Here is a 19,894-nt window from a genome sequence, read left to right as displayed (position 1 = left end):
TATCAAAAAGGCAAGTATAGCTTTTCTTTCTTTAGATAAGCTACAGGGGGATGGGGTGGTAAAAAGAGACAAAGAACATGTTACTTGAACCAGACAAAGCATACAATATTTGACAACAAGAACTCAGATTTGATGTTTTCTGCATAAAGAAAGCAGGTACTAAACAATCAATTTCTCACTTAATGGTTTACCATCATGGTGAAGAGCTGGTTTCGCCTGGTCTGTCTGTCGGGGAAAAAGATTGCTGCTCCACTGAGTAAGGTGTTCTTAACTTCCTGTTTTAGCATTTTCACTGGCATGAGGTTACTGTCCCCCATATCCACCACTGCTCATACAAAAAGAAAACAAAATGGTAAGTTCAAATCAATACATAATACGTTAGCGGCACAATTGAATTAAATGTGTAATTGTTACAACTTCAAGTCTTTGCAGTCCCATATTATACACCAAAAATGGGGGAAAACGTTTTGACTTTTAGCAAGAAAGATTTCTCTAAGGATATATTTATTCACTGAATAAATTAATTCAAGGAACATTATGGCTTGACAACTATCAAAGCTAATAAAGCTTTCAAAATGTGACAGATTCTGTATAAACTGGTTTATCTCCAGCTTACTTTTCAGGAGACTGTCAGCTAATTAACAAAAAAATTATACTTCAATAAAGAGGGTAAAATCCTGTTTCCAGCCAAATCTAATGTGTAATTGCAATTCTCTTCACTGGCTCCAGATTCTTTCATGTTTGTGTACACATTACAGGCTCCTCCTAAGAGCCTGTATTTTTATATACATGAAATATGTGAACTGATTGAACTTCATTCAGTTAAAGGATCACATTCCCTGCTGGTTTGAGCAGGTGACAGGTTCAAAAGAAGTTTCCTATTGCAGCTGCTTCCAAGCCATAAGTTGTCATAAAGCCTATAAAAACGCCAAGAGAAGTTTCATTGTGATAGACTAATTAGTACACACTGACCTGAAGAAGAAACAAAGGAATAGAGTGACTGGCTTAATCTTTAGAAATAAATAGATTTTTCCAAATTCTACCTACTGTAACACACTTGCAAAACAGAACAGACAAAACGGTTAATACATTCAATATACATTACCTTCACAGAGATGTCTGTAAAGCTCTTCTGCAGCTTCTGTGTGACCAGGTGTTTTGTTCTGAGAAGTTTCTTGAGGTTTAGCAATTTTATTGTCTCCAGTAAGTACAGAGAAGCAGCTCTGGAGCAGCTGCAACAGCAACGTTTGAGCAAAGATGCATTCTTCCCTTGGGCTGTAAGAACACGGAAAACAAACAGAAGCAAAAAGTAGAAAGGAGAAGCTCTTATATAGCAAATAAATAATGCTATGAGATTTACTATCTCAGATAGATAAAAAAAATGCTGACAGCATAGCCAAAAAAAAAAAAAGTGTTGCTAACAGCTAAATCTACATCTCAAGCTTCTCTACAACATCATAGTTAAAAACCCATATGGCAGAAGGAGGAAAATGTTATTTATGTAAGTGATGCACTTTAGGAAAAAAAACAACCTGCTGCAACACAACTAAGCATACTTTACTTACACATGCACACACAGATTAGTGCTTCCCCACACAGTAAAGATGCAACTTACTTTTGTTGAAGTTTATTGTAAAAATTCCAGAACAGCTGCAGGTCAAGGCCTGTGAAATCTAAAAATGACTTGTATTTTAATCCACTCTCCTTCTGATGAACCTTAAAAAAGACAAAGAAAATGCAGGATAGGAAAGTTAACTCTGAACAGAACAAATTCACAAAAAATAGTTATCTAAGCACTAGATTTAAAGCAGCCTACCTTGCTATAAATTTGCATCTCACATGAGTTCCAGTATAAGTTCTCTCACCATCAAAAATATTCTGGTGACTTTGGCTGAAATCTTTCCCTTTACAGAGCTACTAACAGGGACTGTCTCCTCTTTCCAGATGTCTAGTACAACATCCCTATCCTGCGCCACCCCATTAAGAGTCTTTACAACCCCTACCTCTTTTAATTTAACTAAGATTAAGTAATAGACAAAATAAGACCACTCAGGACTCAGAATCTAAGTTGAAAAGTCACTGAATCATGCTTGATATGAACAAAAACATGATTTTGACATGTATCCTTGAAGTAGGGTACATCAATGCTGACATAAATCAGTGCATACCAGCACTGATATACCTCTTAACTACATAGATCTCACCTTGGACACTGATGTTATTTGAAAGAAGGAGAACATGTTTTAATCTATACAACTTGCTTAGCTACCTCCCTACATATGAGGGTTTGAACTAGATGATTTTTAAGGTCCTTTCCAACCCAAGCCATTCTGTGACTATACCTTTCCCATACTTGCTTCAGAAATAGTTACACTAATAGACTGTGCAGTGTCCTTCTCTTGCATCTACTTCACCTAGCACTGATATTTCAGCATTGATGCTGAAAAATAGTTCTTAACTCTCTCCAGAACCCAAGGTGAGCATATTGCCAATCAACTTCAGCAACCATAACAGAGTGCCTTTTTCCAGAAAGCACTTTTTTTTTCCACAGCATGGTTCTAATAATTATTACTACTCACTTGTAAGACTTTGCTTCGTCCACTCACAGTTACTATCAGCATAGTTTTATTACTTTTAGCATGGAAAATACAAGCTTAAACAGAACAGAAGTGAAAATACCAGGTCTTGTGCAAGCTGCTGGATGAAATGAAGTGTCTTCAGGAGAAGAGTTGTGCCACACACTGTATCATCACTAGTTTTCCTGCACTGCAAGCAGTTCATGCTCCTGTTGGGCTCCTCTCGCATAGGCCGAAGATACCCAAGAACATTCAAGCCCTGAACTCCGAGCCTTTCTGCTGTGTCTTGTCTTGTGCAGAGGAACTTTATCATTAAGTACTAAAGGAACATAAAACACAGCACAAGAGTGGGTTTTAAAAGTTACTCTAAACTTGGCTTTTACAAGACATGGGAGCACATGTGTGAGGAGACTGCAGGTTTGGGAGAGAGACAAGCATGCCGTGTTCCCTGCCTACCACCCCCAGAAGTTCAAAATAATGAGCTCAAGATTCAGGCTAAACTTGGACTCTCGGAAAGTCCCAGTACTGGTTCTGTAACCTCTGCATGTATCTGCAAAGTTAGTTAGTTAATTATCAGTTCCATTCATTCTGTATACTCTGTTTTTTGGCTCTATAGTTACAGCATTTTTGCAGGTAGAAAAACGTATTATCTGCATTTAAAAGCAAGCAGAGCATCAGCGTGTAATATCTAAAACAGTTTTATTCACTCTGTCCACATTAAGATACAAAACGTAAAGCTGAAAGGAAGAGCAAGTGTTGTCATCCAAAGGTATTTACTAACTCCGCTCACTCAAAAGTCTAAGGGGTTAATGGTTCCACAGACAACAGCCGAATGCTTTAACAAGCAATGATGGTTTCTGAGAAGTCCCACAACCACTTCTGCTAATTTTCAGAGTCCAAAAAACTTCAGGGGAATTATTCAACAGCTTATACCAGAAACAAGATAAATGCGACTGAAAATCAAAGCTTCCTACTTAAACATTATAAATCGAAACCCATTTTCTGCCCCTCTTGAAACAGGGAAGTCCCACATTCCTCAAGGTATTCAATCTAACTCATTGAACTGCTTACTAATTATTTGTCCCTTAAAACAAGGGTTGAAGAATCTGCCTCTAGAAGAATAAAATTTGTAACTATGCAGTTAAGATACTATATATTTCAACTAGATATCTAGTTAGGTAAATGTGTATCTATCTGTATAAATATAAAATATAAAAGTTAAAATATTTAAAATATAAAAACAGAATATAAAATAAAGATACTAGAATAAAGCAACAACCACATCATCCTTAGAAATATTCACTCATAAAACCACTGATCTGTGGATAATTACATAATTTTGCATTAACTCTAAACCTGAAGTACCATTTAACTACAACTATATATGTGTACATGCAGAGAAAAAGAATGTAACACAGAACAAAAGTCAAATCATCCTTTTATCTAGAAGCCATTTGACTCCTACCCAGAAGAGTTCTGCTTTAACAAAAAAAGTTATGTTTATTTCAATTGGCATAACAATAGAGCACAGTGATGAGCCTCTGGTCACTGTGACTGGGCTAATGGATTTTCATCATTTCTTACCTGGGAAACTATGCATTGTTGCATTTTGACATCCACTTCATCCCACTCTTCTTCCACTTCAAACCAGCCAACAGGATCATCATCTCCCAAATCATCACATGAACAGCTGCTTCTACGTATAGAAGAACATAAACTTTGTAAAGAAAAGAAACTGCTGCAAAGCTGAATATGCTGCCAAAATATTTTTAACACGTTATGGTTGTAAAGACGACAGAGAGGGAAGAGAAACTTTTGCATACCTTGTATGTGCTCCAGTTTGTGTATTACAATGAACAAAGTCTTCATAGTCATGGCCCCTAACCTCCCCTCACTCCTAAGCAACAATTCTGATAAAGTAACTTAATAAAACTAACTAAAATACATCTTTCTATAAATTATCAGAGATCTGCACTGTAAGCAGAGCATTTGTTTTGTTACATCTTTTTCTAAATAGGTTTTTAAATCAAGAGGTTGAAATCAACACCTACGTATATATTTCCTCAAACACATCAAACACATCAAAGGCTCATTAAAATCAAACAGGTAACCATTAAATGACACATGCATCATTTTTAAGTCATTTGGAGCAATTCTCAGTAGCTCATATGCCATTGCAAAATGACCTCATATAGCATTTATATTCCCTTCATTAGGAAAAGTGCCCCTTTACCTGTTTTTTAAAAATTGTTTGAATTCCTGTAGCTTCCATTTGTCATAGCTTTCAAATCTTTTGAAGTGTTCCTCTGCATGGAACTTTTCTGAAGCACTATTGTAAGCAAACACCAGCCCACATTGGGCTCCAATAGCACCTCTTCGAACCTAAAAGAACAAATATAGAGAAACATACATAAAAATTACAACAAAAGAAGGTGGTGTTTTCACAGAAAAAAAAAAAGTTACAGTAAGCAACTAAGTACTAACAAAACTGATATAACTAGAATAACTGAAAACTGGAATAACACTTTTTAACCTAAAGAAGGAAATGAAACAGTTTGGAGAAGTGTTATGGAAGCTTTTGTAATCCATTGGATCATGTGCATGATTAATGTTTGCTACAATTATCACTCTGCTAATAACCTAACAATAACTACACTTCCAAATATTAATTTTCATTCTAATTTTTGTATACTTAAAATTGAAAAAAAAAAAAAAGAAAAAAAAAAGAATTGTATCCCAATATCCCTGCACTGCTTTGCAACAGTTCAGTTGCCTCTATGGCTCCAGTTTGAATTTAATTGCCAGAATTCCATTCTTATTTGATTCCCTTGGACATTAAAATATGCGTTCTTATTCCAGGAATTCAATTATTTCTTTGCCTTAAATAAATAAATTCAGCTGCAGAAATCTCACTGAAGATTTCTCCTGGCCACAAGATTTAATCACAAGATCTTGTTTTCAAACCAGATAAAATTGCACTGAGTGTTCAAATTACACTGATGTCTTTGAAAAGAATTTGAGAAACCCTTCATTTAATCTGAACTCACATACTATATCTTGAAACTCTGCAATTCAGAGTTGAAAAATTACTTTAAATACTATGTATATGATCTTACAAATAAATTAATACTCTACACCTTAATAACTTGAGTATAGTACAAGACATAGACAAAAGCAAGAAAATAAATGTCTTGACTGCATGCTTGTGGCACTCTGAAGCAATTTTAGATCTCTGTTTTCTTCAGATCCCTGTGATTTACACAAAAGTAAAACCCCAAAATACCACTGTTTCATGATGAATTTAAAATTTAGTTGATACAAAAGAAAAAAAAAAAATCAAATTCAACTCTACCAAAAGGAAAAGAGAAAAGAGAGAGCCTTCTCCTTGAAAAACATTGAGAAACTACATACCTTTATTCTAATCTGTGTCACTTGAAATGAAGATTCAGTGCCAGTAGAAAGAATGATACTTGCTCTGGTCTTCCCGGTTTCAGTAAGAAAACCTAAAGCAGCAGTGGAAACAGAATGAGGCTGGAGGGACTGCTAGGGCAAAACATTTGAAAGAGAACACCAAGATGATGGACTCATAAGGGGGAAACAAGAACAAGATGTGTTTCTAGTGAAATTCTGTAGCTCATTAGGACATGTTCCCAAATAACACAGTGAAAGACAAGTAAAAAAAAATGTATCATGTTAGTATACACTCCCACAGAGCATACATAGGTCTCTCAAGCAGTGTATCTCTTGGGACTGCAGTATTTGCAGCTACTTTCCGAGTGTTACCCATTAAAGGTTATTAGTAACACCCAAATATTACTTTAGCTTGTGGTTCTGCTCACTGATACAACTCACTGTTCTTCAAACTGACCTACAAAACACCAGAAACAAACCACAAAATAACTAAAAAAATAAATAATATGCCAAAGTATACAAAGGGGTAAAATAAATATTTAGAACATGCCTGATTTTCTGTCATGATAGCTTTCATTTATAAGTAGCACTGTACAAGCTGATATACAGGGTTTTTCTTTCAGAAAGATTATGTGACATTTCAGTTCACATAAGGTCAAGAAACACAACTCTCTTTCTTTAAGTTGTGTCCAGTACATAAAAACATTCTGTTAACAAAGATAGGCTTTAGCGAAGAATTAATAGGTATGCACAGTCAGTGAAAATCTCAGTGATTTCCACCATAGTTCTCCATCAATATTTGGGAAACCATCAGTGAATGATTCATGACTTCAAGCCACAAAATGTGCTATAGTGTAATTTTGTATGTGACAGTTTATTGCTTACTTTCACGCGAAGTATCACTAATTCTCCCCTAGATCATATCCTTTTGTTGTTTTGACAATAAACTGGTTCCTGAGAGATTCACCTTGTTGTAAAACAGAATTTTCACATCGTTTTTTGTTTGTTTGTTTCCATATCATAAAACTATTGAGTATTGCCAAATATATATATGCAATAGCTCCGCAGCCTTGTTAACAGCCTTTGTGTATGGTTGAATGTTCTGGATTTCAAGTCCAGGCTCTTACCATCCCCAGTCCATGGCTCTACAAGGAGGTTTTCAGGCCCTGATTTGTCTTCTTTTCCCTTTACATCACATGCTTGCAAAGTTAGTCGTAATGGTTTTCCTAAACAAGAAAAACAAGGTTTCTCAAATTCATAAAATATATAGCTTATTTGCCTGATTTAAGTTCTTCATACAAAGAGCAACTGAAAATATTACAATACTATGAGCTTTTTACCACTGTCAGACAGAAAAAGTAGAAAAAACCTTATGTATAAGAAGTCATGTTAGATTACTATAGTTAGAGCTTTAGATATGTACAGAAGGAGAAGGAAAATCATGACAACTATTGGTCCTTCAAGTGTTTGGAATTCTACATGATACTACACATGACACACCACTCTTGCCTTGCAAAAAGCAGCAGCAACTACAGGAAAAACAAAATGATTTTCAAAAATTTTGAAAGCAAATACTGATACTATAATTATAAAATAATTAATGTACTCTTAGGCACAAGCCAAAAAATCCTGACAAAAGGTACTAAAAGGCAAACAAAGGGGAAAATCCTTCATGAGATACTAATGATAATCTCAGGAACTGATACCTGAAAATACAGACTCATCAAACAAGCACAGTCTATACAGCAAAATCCTGCTGCCTTATGCCAGAGCATTTGTGGCTCTACAGTTATGACAAATACTCAGATTAATTTATAAAAGTAAAAACAAAAGAACTGTAAATAGATGTTAACAGCATTATATTTAAAATATTTTACATTTGTGTATGTGTCTGCAAGAGAGACCATTTACTGAGGCTAAACATACAAAAAATTAAGTATGTTAGTGGAAGAATAAAAAGAAAATGGCATCTGATGTTTTAACACTATAGAAACACTGCCACTGTCTTGATAAAGGGCTCACTGCCTACAAAGTTCATGTCTTCTTCCTCAAGATCATGCCACCCGGTTCAATTCGTGGATCACAGAAAGCTTATCTAATCACAAACTCCTAGGGCAGTTCAATTGCACAAGCTCTATCTTCTCGGTAACAGTCATTACCTTGTAAGTCTAATATCACTTTAAACCCCAGCAAAACAACAAGTAAACCAACTGTGAAAGCTATTGTCTTACATACACACAGTAAAAAAAACAACAATTATTCAGTTACCGTATTTATACAGCAGGTTCTGTCTAACTGTTGCCATAGAAGCGATAAGCGATGAAGCCTTGTATGGAGTGTCCAGATGATCGGTGATTGTACAAAGCGAACTTATCACTTTAGCAACACTCCCCCTGGCTAAGGCAAAGGCCAAGAGTGTAAGTTCAACCTCTGGAGTAGTACAGCAACTGGGAAGAGGAAAGAAAAGAGGGGAAGTGGAACAAAAAAAAAAAAAAAAAAAAAAATATGAAAAGAAAACTCAGGACAAGCGCATCAAGTACAATTTTAATATGGGATATCTGTTTCTTCTGTGGTAACCTAATTGCTGATGTCATTAAACCACCAAATTATCAAACCTAGTAGCTGCGTGGCTTGTTACAGTTGCTATAATAAATATTGGGTATTTTAGAGAGAGTTCTGCAGAGGAATAAAGCATCCTGTTCTGTGCAGACCCAGTTCCCAGCAGGGAACCTATGACCTGAATTTGGCCATCTGGATGCTCCAACATTTCCCAGACAACATCATGACTAGCAAACACAGCCTGAACTGCCTGCATGGATGGACACTAGGTTCTTGGACTGGGCTTTGCAACAGTCTCTGTGAAAGAGTGGTTTCTTCAAACAGCAGTAACACAGTAATATTGGCACAATCTTTATTCCCTTTAGTATTAGCAGCCAGGCTCTGAGGACTTGAGGATATTTTTTTCTTAAACAAACAAACAAACAAAAAACAACAGTTATACCAGCTCAGTTTTCTTTTTCGTATTACAGTAGTCCCAGCTTGGCCTGCTGTCATTGCCTTCGGTGCTCCATCACAGTACAGCACCACGCAATCAAAACTAGTCTTTGACCTTTGAAATTACTAGGAGTTGAAATTTCTTTTCGTTGATCAAAGCTCCTCTAGCCCCATTTAAGCCATTGCACACCATCTTAATATTAAATTACATTAGCACACAACATTTCAAGCCAAATACAGTGGAGCAGACACTGCTTTTAAAAGAAGACAACCAACGCTCACACAGGAAATCTAAGGTACCTGTTTCTTAATGCCTTTAAAGTTTTCAAGATAGTAAAATAAAGAGCAGGTAAGTAACAAACAAGATACATTTGCTATACAAATTCTTCTAAACCCTTTTCCACTGTATCAAAATACATTAACACAATCTTACCTTGTTATTCTTATAAGGAAGCTGTCTACTTCTTGCAAAACATTTGGAGATAAGAAGCTTGAAAAATCTGTAGAGCCTGGCGTTAGGGACAGAGGTGGCATGTGTTGCAGTGCTTTCCTAGAAAAAAGGATGGAATGTAACTTCAATCAAAGAAAATAGACTTCTACAATTAGACATTTAAATCTTTACACTTTTTACAAGTGGGTCTCTACAAATAGCTTCTGAATGAAGAAAGAATCTATTTACACAGATAATCTTCTCAAAAGTTAAAAACAGTGTTGTGTTGAAGGTAGGGAAATTTCAGTGATTGTTAGGTAGTCTCAATCTCATATTTAATGAGAAATAAATCAAGGTGTTTTGAATTAAATCTATGAAAGAATTAGAAATAACTTAATGTCTAAACACTACCTTATTTTAAATAGTTCCAGAATTGAGCAAGAACCCATTAACAAGGGGGAAAATTGATTTTAAATTCATTCAGACCAATTTCAACGTGATTTTTTGTTTGATTTCCTAAGGTAATTTAATAACCCCTGAAAATAGGAAATAGGAATTCTAGTTGGTTACATCAAAGGCATTCTATCCAACAACAAAGTTTGGTCTGGGACTTTATAACTCCAAACACTGAATTTCCAATTCCTGAATGCTTATATTTTTGCCAAGATTTCTCTTTTAAAACTGTTTTTAGGCCTTATTAGAAACATAACATAAATTCTGAGCTAACAAATACCTACACTGTAGCAAAACTGAAGGCCTTCAGTTTCAGTAAATCCAAACTATGTAGGAACTATGAACTACAGTAAAGTAGCTATGAACATTCCTCGAGCAGACATGAACACATATAAAGTCACCTACACTCTAAAGACTTTGAATAGATGACAGAAATTAAAGATAGCATTAATGGACTTCAGCCTGCAGTATTCATTAGCTAATGACAGCGGTGCTCTTAAACGCAGAGGTATCACACTAACTAAGCTCTATAAAAGTCAACGTGGGTGTGTAGCGATGTTATTAGGATTCCAATCCTTCAAGTCATCAGGCAGAACTGTTTGGCAGTCAAACAAGGAAACGTTACAGAGAAAACAGCCAATCACCACAAGCAAGCATCTGCAGAGATATTGCATACACACCACCGTATTCCCATGTAATGAATGACAAGGCGTTACGCAGGCAAAAAATGCCGAAAAATGGGCTAAATCAAGCTCCGTTCGTAAGTGGAAGTTGTGCAATAGTTATAATCAATGAAATTAACAAAGAGAAATCTAATTCTAGGCTTCTTGAAAACATTACGAGTCAAAGCCATTCAGTCATGGCTTAACAACTAGATTAGTTACAACAGATATGAGAATTGTTCTGGTATGTGAAGGTGAAATATAAAAATTTAAACAATGTGATAGCTAAAAAGACATTTAAATACCTTAATGGAGGGAGTGGAAACCAGTTACACAAGGTAGATTAGTTTACAAAAGCTGGAAGTAGTGGAAAAAAAAATCCAACTATGAAGTTTGGTACTTACTGAGTATTTTGTAAGATAGTGTGAACAAATGCTGGATTTGTTTCCATGGAAGCTGTTACCAGAGAGGTCAGCAGAGACCAGTACCAGATAGCCGAAGCATCGCAGACTGAGACGCCCACCTTCTTAACTCTTTGATAACCAATCGCCCTGAGTCCATGGATTCTAGTGTCGCATCCATCACTAAGGCAACGCTTGATGTTTATCTGTACATCTGTCAAAACAGAAAGCAGATTTTTTTTTCCATTGCTTCTGTTGGATTAGATGTAGAAGAATCCAGATATTTAAAACCACAAATACTGCAAAACCTCAGAGAAAAATAGCAGCAGACATACAAGAGTACTCCCACATATGGGCAACTAGCACTTGTATGCTTCTTAACCATGCACACTGTGATTTGGAAAATTCAGCCTCTGAAATTGCTTGTGTGATCCATTACATATTATACTGCTACAAATTAGGAAAAAAGTAGTAAAAAAAAAAAACTCAAAGTGGAAAATTATTACAGATTATTTCGCCACTACTAATCATACCTTTTTACCTACATACATAGGAAGTGTCTTGGGTCAGGAGGGGCTGGGGAAGGTAAGGAAAGAGTAAAGCCTAAATGCAAACCATTAAATTACATTAAAACATTCACATAAGTTTTTGACCATTTCGCAAAGGTAACATTCTCTTAGTTACTTTTGAGGAACAACATCCCTGTTGCCTGCTTCTGTGGCCCTGAAAGTTTGTCTTTGGGAAAAGTATCTATTTGAGCTGAAGGCACAAAGATTCTGAAGCTTCAGAAAGGTCTTAGGAAGGAGCAGCTCTCCTCTGAGTGATTACAAGATAGCAATCGCAGATCTAACAGACTTAAAAATAACACTACTTAGAAGTCCTTAGCATATAAACTGCTTTACGAGAACCGCCTAACCAACTCTTCAGACTTTTGGTACAAAAAATAGCCTCCCAGATACAATTTTTTGCTCGATACTATTATCTAACAGCTTTCACTCTGCAAGCAAAGATATTTTAACATTGCCTGATGGCTTCAAACTGAGAGGCTAAAAACGTGTTTTAATCATTTTAGCTCTTTAACCCTTAACCTGAGTTACAGACAACGCGACAAAGACTCAGAAGACTCTCTTACAGGCAAGAAATTAAACTACAGTTAAAACAATTTCTCTGACTCACGGGTAAGGCCAAGAGCTTCTGCTCTAATGATCGACATTTCAACACATCATTCTGTAACCTACCCAAACTTTCACCTTCAAAAAAGCAACGAAACAATACACCAATGGTATCTTTATTGACTCACACATCTGACTAATGTTAGCGTTTTCCAACAGTGTTACGTAGCCAGTGATATTGCTTGGAATGTGAACATCTCGGACCTCCTGGAGACTGCTGGCATTCCTTCCCACTGCCACTGTAACTTGCTGTGGCATGTAGCTCTGGTCATTAGCTGCCACTGCAATGGACAGATGTCTCAAAACAACATCTGGTTTCATCTTTAAACTGCAAAGCAAAGAAAAAACATTTTTTGAAAAAGATAAATCAAGCGCTTCACTTTAAGCAGAGCCTCACCCAGTTTCCACTTTTGCAAACATAAATAAATCCACTGGGAGTTATCTAATGCTTCATAGGCATTACCAACCCTGTATCGTGGTATAGGTGTTAGAAAACTTGTTGTTGGCTTAAAAGACCATCACCTCTGATAGACAGACCGTATAATTTTCTATTGTTGAGCTTTTCAACTGAGAATTAATTCCTCAGGAATAAAAGTGTAGTGCTAATAATGGACAAAATTGTTTTGTTTTGTTTTTAAATCTAAAACAAACAAAAACAAAAACAAAAACAAACAAACAAACAAACAAACAAAAAAACACCTAGACCAAAGAATCACTAAATATTTCTGTTTCAAGGAGCAGTAACTGTCTAGCTGGTGTCAAAGCACTTCCGTTCAAGCACTAACCACAGTAATATGGGTTGGAAAGTTTAGCTAAACAACCATGTGCATCAGCATGGAAGATGCTTGGCCTTTAAAGGCTTCATTAGGCCTTTAAACTTTATGCAGAAATCCATGACATGTTTTCAAATAGATTCATCTGTCACTCAGTAATTCTCAGATTTTTTCCAGTTACACTCCTGCTGTGAGACCTACAAAACTCAGCTGGACATTGCTGCGACACTCACCGTATCCAGTGTGAGCGAGCGCTCCCATCTGACTGCCAGAAGGACGTTGTTTCTCCATTTGTCATCTTGTCAATATCAGCAGAATTGGATGAGGTTTCTATGTGAGTATAGCACTTTGTGACAGACTTCAGTTTGTCCAGCTCCTGATTGCCATTCAAGTCACTGGGGTATTCTGAAAAAAAAAAAAATAATAAAAGAAATCACTCCTAACATTCTTATTTTCCTTGTTTTCAAGAATCATTATACTTTTATTATAATATCATACGAATTGACTTGGTGGCATAGGACGGAGCTCCTGGAGAAGTGTTTCTGACAGAAAATAAAAGACAGAAAACTTTTACTTCAGATGAAAACGCAATAGTCCTAATTTACCACTTGCAGTATGAAAATACCAACTTTATTTCTAGTTCCATCTCTATCTCCTCATTTCCTTTCTGGTCTCATCAGCACTTTTTATTTTTATGCCAAAATCCAAAAAGATGAGAGAAAAAAGTAACTTATGATGGAGAAAACCTTAATCCAGCTATTCTAGGGAAAGGACAAAGCAGACTGTTTCCCCAAGATGACTTGATCTGTTTCAAGAAAAGCGCAGAGATCTGAAAATACCATGAAATCAAGCTTCAAGAGGAAGAAAAGGATCTCTTCCTCTAGGGAAACCACCAAGAAAGTCTCATCTGAAATATAACAAAAGTTTCACTACTGCCACCCCAGAACAGTTACTTTAATACTGAACAGTCAGCTTCAGAAAACATTCATCCCCATATAGAAACTGTTTCCTGCAACTAGTAGAGATATTTGACTGGATAAAGAATAACACAAATTAGCAATTGCCATTCTGAAACAGGTCACCAAAAAGAGGAGAAACACCCAAGTGTGTTACTCGGAATGCTAGGCAGTTAGGAAATTAATTTATGAGCCTCAAAAATGTAAATAAAAAAAATAAGAAGTGTGCAGATCAACTTCATAAAAACATGAAGTCATGCCTGTTAAAGATTTAACAGTAAATAAAACTTGTTAATGTATCTGCAATCTCTTCTTCAAGCTATGGTTACACTACCATTCTGGAAAAAAAGAGAAAACGTTACATACCTCTCTCTTTTAGGAGAAGTCGATCTAAAGAATCCTTCAACACAGACGACCGCATAGTACAGATATTGTTGAAGTACTCCAACACCGGGTATGGGATGGCAGTACTAGAAATTCGATTCCGGTGCAAGAATCTCAATATCATTGATGCATGAAGACCAAGGCGCTCTTTTGATTCAGAAAATATATCAATGAAACCTAGAAAGAGATATTATTTCCACTTTTGTTGCAACATCTGGCTTGACCTTTCAGCAATCAGGTCATCATTTTTCCCCTTTACCTCTTACTACCCTGTAAATTCAAATGAAGCATGAGAGCTGATACTGGAACCATATTCCACCATATGCAGTAGCTCAAGTTTGCAACCTCTACAGCAGGACTGTAAATAACTTGCCAGTTCATTGAAATGTCTGAAAGGGTTCAAAACAATCACCAAAAATCTTAGTTTTATACTTACTTTTCTGTCCCAAAAGTTCTAAACCCTTACCTTGAAGCATGCTGCTTGGCTGAAGAGGTGATGTATTCACATCACTCACCTTGAGCTACACTAGGCACTAGTGGATTTTGGCACTATGGATTATTCCCAAAGAGGTGCCTAATGTTTTCTACCACCTACGTAAGAAATTTCAGCTTCTTACCAGTGGTATTCTGAATCACAGCATATTTAGATGTATCAAATAATACCCCTAAAGTACTCTCCGCTGACTTCCTTATCAGCCAGTTCTAACACTTCTTGTCTGATCCTCTAAGGCAAATCCCCTTTAGCCACTTAGCATTAAAAGCTTGGAAGGAAAGACAGTAACTGATACTTATCCCAGAATTCAAATTCTGGAAACTGACGCTTTCCAGAATATATGCTATCAAACGTGAAATATGTTTTAGCAGGATTCCAAAAGCTACATAACAATATAATGATAAAGTACATGACTCATCACCTCACAGACTCAGTGGAGGATTTATTCTTCCAGCTAGCAAGTACAAGACTATTACTGCATTAGTTAAGTACTCCCCAGAATTTTGCAAGAAACTGTTTTCTGTCTGCGAGATAAAACTAAACAAGGACAAGAAGCTCCTCAGTCACACAGAGAAGAAAATAATGGTTACTTATGAAAGTAAGTCGGCTGGATGTATTTATAGGACATTTTTAATTTACAATTTCACTTGTCTGATACTAGGGAGGCAAGAACAGCTCGGACTAGAGGTTTGACAAGATTAGGACAAGAAACACTATTAAAGCAGTTTATTGAAGCAGCATTCCTTATATAGAGGCAGGATTTGGGAAAACATTTTTGTGCCACTCTGTTCTCACCTGGAACAAGGGAACAAGCTTGCAGCTGCCTGATGACATGGCTCAGCTCCCCTTGAAGATTAGCTCCACTAGAATTCTTGAGAGCCTCCAGCATATTCTCCACATCCACGGTGCCATCTCCTTCAGCATCAAATTGTGCAAAAGCCTGAAGAGGAACAAAAAAAGGAAAATTTATTTCAGCATGATTACTTCGAGCAGAAATTCAAGGTATTGCATATAAGCCTTAACAGTAAACATTAAAACACCATCAAATGAAATCAAAATAATCAGTTTTCTGCGGTATTGAGTTAAAGACAATGGCAAACAGCCTCGTTGAAAATCTGCAATCTTTAGCAAGTTTTAAGGCATTTGCACGGCCTTCCTATAAAAGTCAACTGTAGTTATACTTAGGTGGAGACAGCACGTCTTCTATACCAGTGAATCAGCACTATCCATCCACCCAGCATCTGTGACTGAGAAGGAACTCACAAAAGAACGTTAAAAATCTCCTCCATTACATGGCAAGTTTCTTCTAGAAGCAGTACAATCCATTACTCATTAGTGCTACACCTACCTCACTTTGAATGCGCCCATTCAAATTCTTTCAGGTTTTAAATCTTTATTTAAAAAAAGAAAGTATCCCTAGAACCAGGCTTTTAAAGTGCATTTCCTTCCATATGCTGTCCTCCTGCACTGAATACTAACTTCAAATAGTTTATCAAAGTATTTATGAAAACATTGGAACAAGTTAGAAGTCCGTAAGATTTCTATTATTATTGAAGACAGATTTATAAACTTTGACCTGAATATAAATTCATATTATAAAAGGTGTGTTGAGCACCTATAAAAAGTAATTTACACAACTATTTATTTCACGTCTTTGTGGTAACAAAATTACACGACGTTTTTATCCAGCTTAAGTCTATAAAAGAGAACTGAGTTTATAAATGTAAATGGTTTAAACTAGCTACTTCAGAGAACTCGTAAACCAGTGAAACGCTGAGATATATATATATATATATATCAGTATACATTATATATATAAACTAGCTATATTTTCACAAGTAATTTTGAAATGACCTTCTGTTTGATGCTCAAAAAAAAATAATATCTGAGCATACCCAAAGAAGAGAAGTGAAATTTCCAGAACCTTTTTTCATATAAACTGGGAATGGGCTTATAAAAGAGATTTAAAAAACAAAAAGAGACTCAAGTCTCCCAGCCCTGCACTCGGTATTTCACGTTCAGCTACACAGCCAGGTCAGGGTGGCTTCTGAGGAGGAGGCAGCTCGCAGGTGTCGGACAGGGCGAAGCCACGGCTGCTCTTTGGGCAGAAGCTTCTGCCTGAACCTCCGTTTCGCTGGCTGACTATCAGACCTCACGTACCATTAAAACACTATCCTGGAGAGAAATAATCCGAAGCGATTAGATCAAAATAAACCTGCCAATTAACCATGACATAATTACAGCACCTTAATGAGAGCAAAGTCCTCCGGAGGTAAGAGGGCTCAGTACCGTACCGGAGTGCCCACAGCTCCAGCAGTGTGTGGGTGTGCGGAGCCGAGCAGAGCCCGGCACGTTGGTAGGCTCCTGTCACAGCCTGGCCCATGCTAACACCCAGCCCTTCCCAACACGTCTGGCTGGCAGAGGGGGCTGGAGCTGGCATCAGGTAGAAAGCAAACCAGACCTTTGTTTGAGGTCTACAACGCAGAGGAATTAAGTTTAACATAGCTGCTGCCCAAGCAAATCAAGGTGCAGTTTCGTACCAAGGCGCTCTTGCCACTGCCTCACTTCTGCTTCTCTTACTTGAAGAGAAACTGTAATGTAATGACTGCAGCACGAAGTGAACAGGTGAGCAAGTTTTGTGATGCTACTGGTGAAAACAAACCGCAAACAAGACGAGGCTGGAGCTGCTGAGCGCTGCTTTAAGCCAGTATCTGGCGATTTCACCTGCAGAGAGATTGCCACGTGCACGCCTGTCTTCGCACAGGAACGCACCGGTCTGTAGCTTGCTTTGCAAACTCTTCCTATGACCTCAGCAGATCTATAATCTCACCCACCCTAAAGCCTAAAACTATTTTTGATTGTTTGGGATAACTAAAACTCTGTATTTGACAGAAAGCATGCGCAATTCCCACCGCTCAGCCAAGCTGCTGGGTGCAAGGGCGCTATGCACGGGCAGCCAACAAAACACCCGCGCACAAGCCAGCACCTGGAGCTCCCACGTCCACGTGTGGGCCATGGTACAAAGGCAGGAACAGCTTTATGACGGTCCAGATTAATTTCTCTCCTTAATAAAGGCATTAAGCCTGTACGCTTCCTACCAAGTTCAACCGTGCCCATGGAGAGAGGCGATACGACAAGGCAGCCATTCTCAGGAACGCGGCACAGGGATAAAGCTCCCCGCGCAGGGCAGCACCACAGAGCACTGCAAGTGGGACAGGAAAATTCTGTGTTCCGTCCCTTGCTCTCAGCAGGACCAAAGCATTCACTTCTCAAGCAAGAGTCAGGTATGTTACATGACAGCTGCTGAAGCACTACCGGATGAAAAAGGATTCTGAGGTTCGGTTTATCCAGCAAACAGACTGTGTATTTTAACAGACGTACATGCTGCCCATAAGGCATTCAACATGTGTTCACAAGCCCCATGCTGAGAGCAGAAAAGCTTAATGGAGATCAAAATGTAGTCCACGTACACGTCAGAGAGCCACACGCTAATGTCTCATCCCCATAAAACACATCCCAGAAATGTGAACTGCTCCAGCCCATGGGCTAGTGCCAGTTGCAGAAGCAATGACACCAAGGTTTCCCACACAGCTCCCAACATCTCCACGTCGCAGGATAGACGAGATGTGGCCACAAGTCTGTGCCATCATAAATCCTGCAGCAAGTCTTTTCCCACTCCCAAGAGCATGGAAAAACCCTGGACTCTCCATGCCGAGGAGGATCTGCACTACAGGCAACCCCCAAAGTATTTCTGCAGCCTGCAAAGCTCAGCTGCTTGTAGTACCAGAAAGAATCCTGATGTACTAATTTCATGCTTTTAGTGTTGTGACAAATGAAGAATTGTTGTTTATCGGTTCTTGAAAAGGAACTGGAAACTCAGAGGCAGCGTTTTAGCACACTACATAAAACAGTCTGGTACAAATGTACCGACTCGTACCACAACATTAATCCCTTCCCAGTTTCCAGCAGTCTTGTTTCCATGTCAGCACTGACTTCAAGGAGTGCACGTGCAATTTAATACTCAGTTTACCACGCTGCTCTGCTACTCGGGAGCACGACAAAGGCAGAAGGAAGTCACTGGTGAGGCTCAGGAACTGCATGCAGTAAGAAATCCAGACACAACCACTTCCTTAACTGAGTGTGAAATTCCCAACAGGGCAGTCCAGCTGGGCTTTAAACCTTAGCTAGAGAGTAAAGCTGCACAACTAAATGCTCTAAATGTTAAGTTCCCCATACCCCTTCCCACAGGTGAAAGGAAACTGCTCTCCTCTACCACTAAAACCTTATCTTAAGGCCTTCTGCCTGCCAAGGGAACTGGTACTCTACTTGCTTCCAAGTTGTCCAACACTCTTACTTTCCAGCAAGTGACAGGATGCTGATGGGACAGTTGGTAATTTCACTGCTGGCTTTGAAAAGCAACAATAACTTTATGTCTACAAAACTTGGACTAGCTGCTCCCATTACAAGGTCCCTCTGAGGAATCACTCCCTGGGCTCTCCTGGCTGTGCCACCTGCAGTGGGGGCATCCTCAGGGGCACTGCTGATGTAAACGGGCTCCAACTGAGGAGCGGCTGCTGAGCACGGTCACTGGGAATGGGAATGAGTGGAAGGGACGGAAGGGACCTCAGCAGGCTGACAGCCGGCCCAACGGCAGCGTGGTGCCTCCTGCCTCACTGAGCACAGCCCTTTGCCCCAGGCCTGCTGTGGATCCTGGGTGGGGCTGACCGGGGTCCCCCCGGCCCCTTCAGCTCCCTCTAGACCCTGTCAGCACCCCCCAGCCCCTAAGGAATCCTAAAATTATCAAGGTTGGAAAAGGGGAAAAGGCCTCCAAGATCCTCTGGTCCATCCATTGCCCTACCACCACCATCACCCACTGAACCATGTCCCCAAGCACCACGTCCAGCCTTCCCTCACACACCCCCAGGGATAAACCACGTCCTTAAGTACCACACCTACCTGTTCCTTAAACACCCCCAGGGACGGTGGCTCCACCACCTCCCTGGGCAACCCGTCCCAATGCCTGACTGCTCTTCCTGAGCAGAAATGTCTCCTCATTCCCAACCTGAACCTCCCCTGGCCCCTATGATCCCCCCGGAGACCCTATGAAGCCCCCAAAGCCTCTAACAGCACCCCCAGCGTCCTCTCAGCACCCCCAGCCCCTCTGAGGCCCCAGGAACCCCTATGAGCAC

General features: G+C 38.7%; 1 protein-coding gene across 2 annotated transcripts in view; it reads right to left on the bottom strand.

Annotated features, from left to right (window-relative positions):
- Positions 1 to 19,894, bottom strand: part of ZZEF1 (zinc finger ZZ-type and EF-hand domain containing 1) — a 59,487-nt gene that overhangs the window by 39,063 nt on the left and 530 nt on the right. For both annotated transcript variants that reach the window (XM_082776033.1, XM_082776034.1), the window contains exons 2-16: positions 15,501 to 15,645; positions 14,195 to 14,389; positions 13,106 to 13,277; positions 12,228 to 12,427; positions 10,931 to 11,141; positions 9,415 to 9,531; positions 8,256 to 8,434; positions 7,115 to 7,213; positions 5,988 to 6,079; positions 4,810 to 4,958; positions 4,161 to 4,272; positions 2,680 to 2,895; positions 1,616 to 1,716; positions 1,106 to 1,275; positions 192 to 325 (exon numbers count right to left, since the gene is read on the bottom strand). In XM_082776033.1, coding sequence (XP_082632159.1) covers positions 192 to 325; positions 1,106 to 1,275; positions 1,616 to 1,716; positions 2,680 to 2,895; positions 4,161 to 4,272; positions 4,810 to 4,958; positions 5,988 to 6,079; positions 7,115 to 7,213; positions 8,256 to 8,434; positions 9,415 to 9,531; positions 10,931 to 11,141; positions 12,228 to 12,427; positions 13,106 to 13,277; positions 14,195 to 14,389; positions 15,501 to 15,645 — 2,292 coding nt within the window. The remainder of the gene's footprint in view (positions 1 to 191; positions 326 to 1,105; positions 1,276 to 1,615; positions 1,717 to 2,679; positions 2,896 to 4,160; positions 4,273 to 4,809; positions 4,959 to 5,987; positions 6,080 to 7,114; positions 7,214 to 8,255; positions 8,435 to 9,414; positions 9,532 to 10,930; positions 11,142 to 12,227; positions 12,428 to 13,105; positions 13,278 to 14,194; positions 14,390 to 15,500; positions 15,646 to 19,894) is intronic.

The sequence above is a fragment of the Aythya marila genome (assembly GCF_965140915.1).
Source record: "Aythya marila genome assembly, chromosome: 20".
NCBI classification, from domain to species: domain Eukaryota; kingdom Metazoa; phylum Chordata; class Aves; order Anseriformes; family Anatidae; genus Aythya; species Aythya marila.
This window is presented reverse-complemented; position numbering and strand designations above follow the sequence as displayed.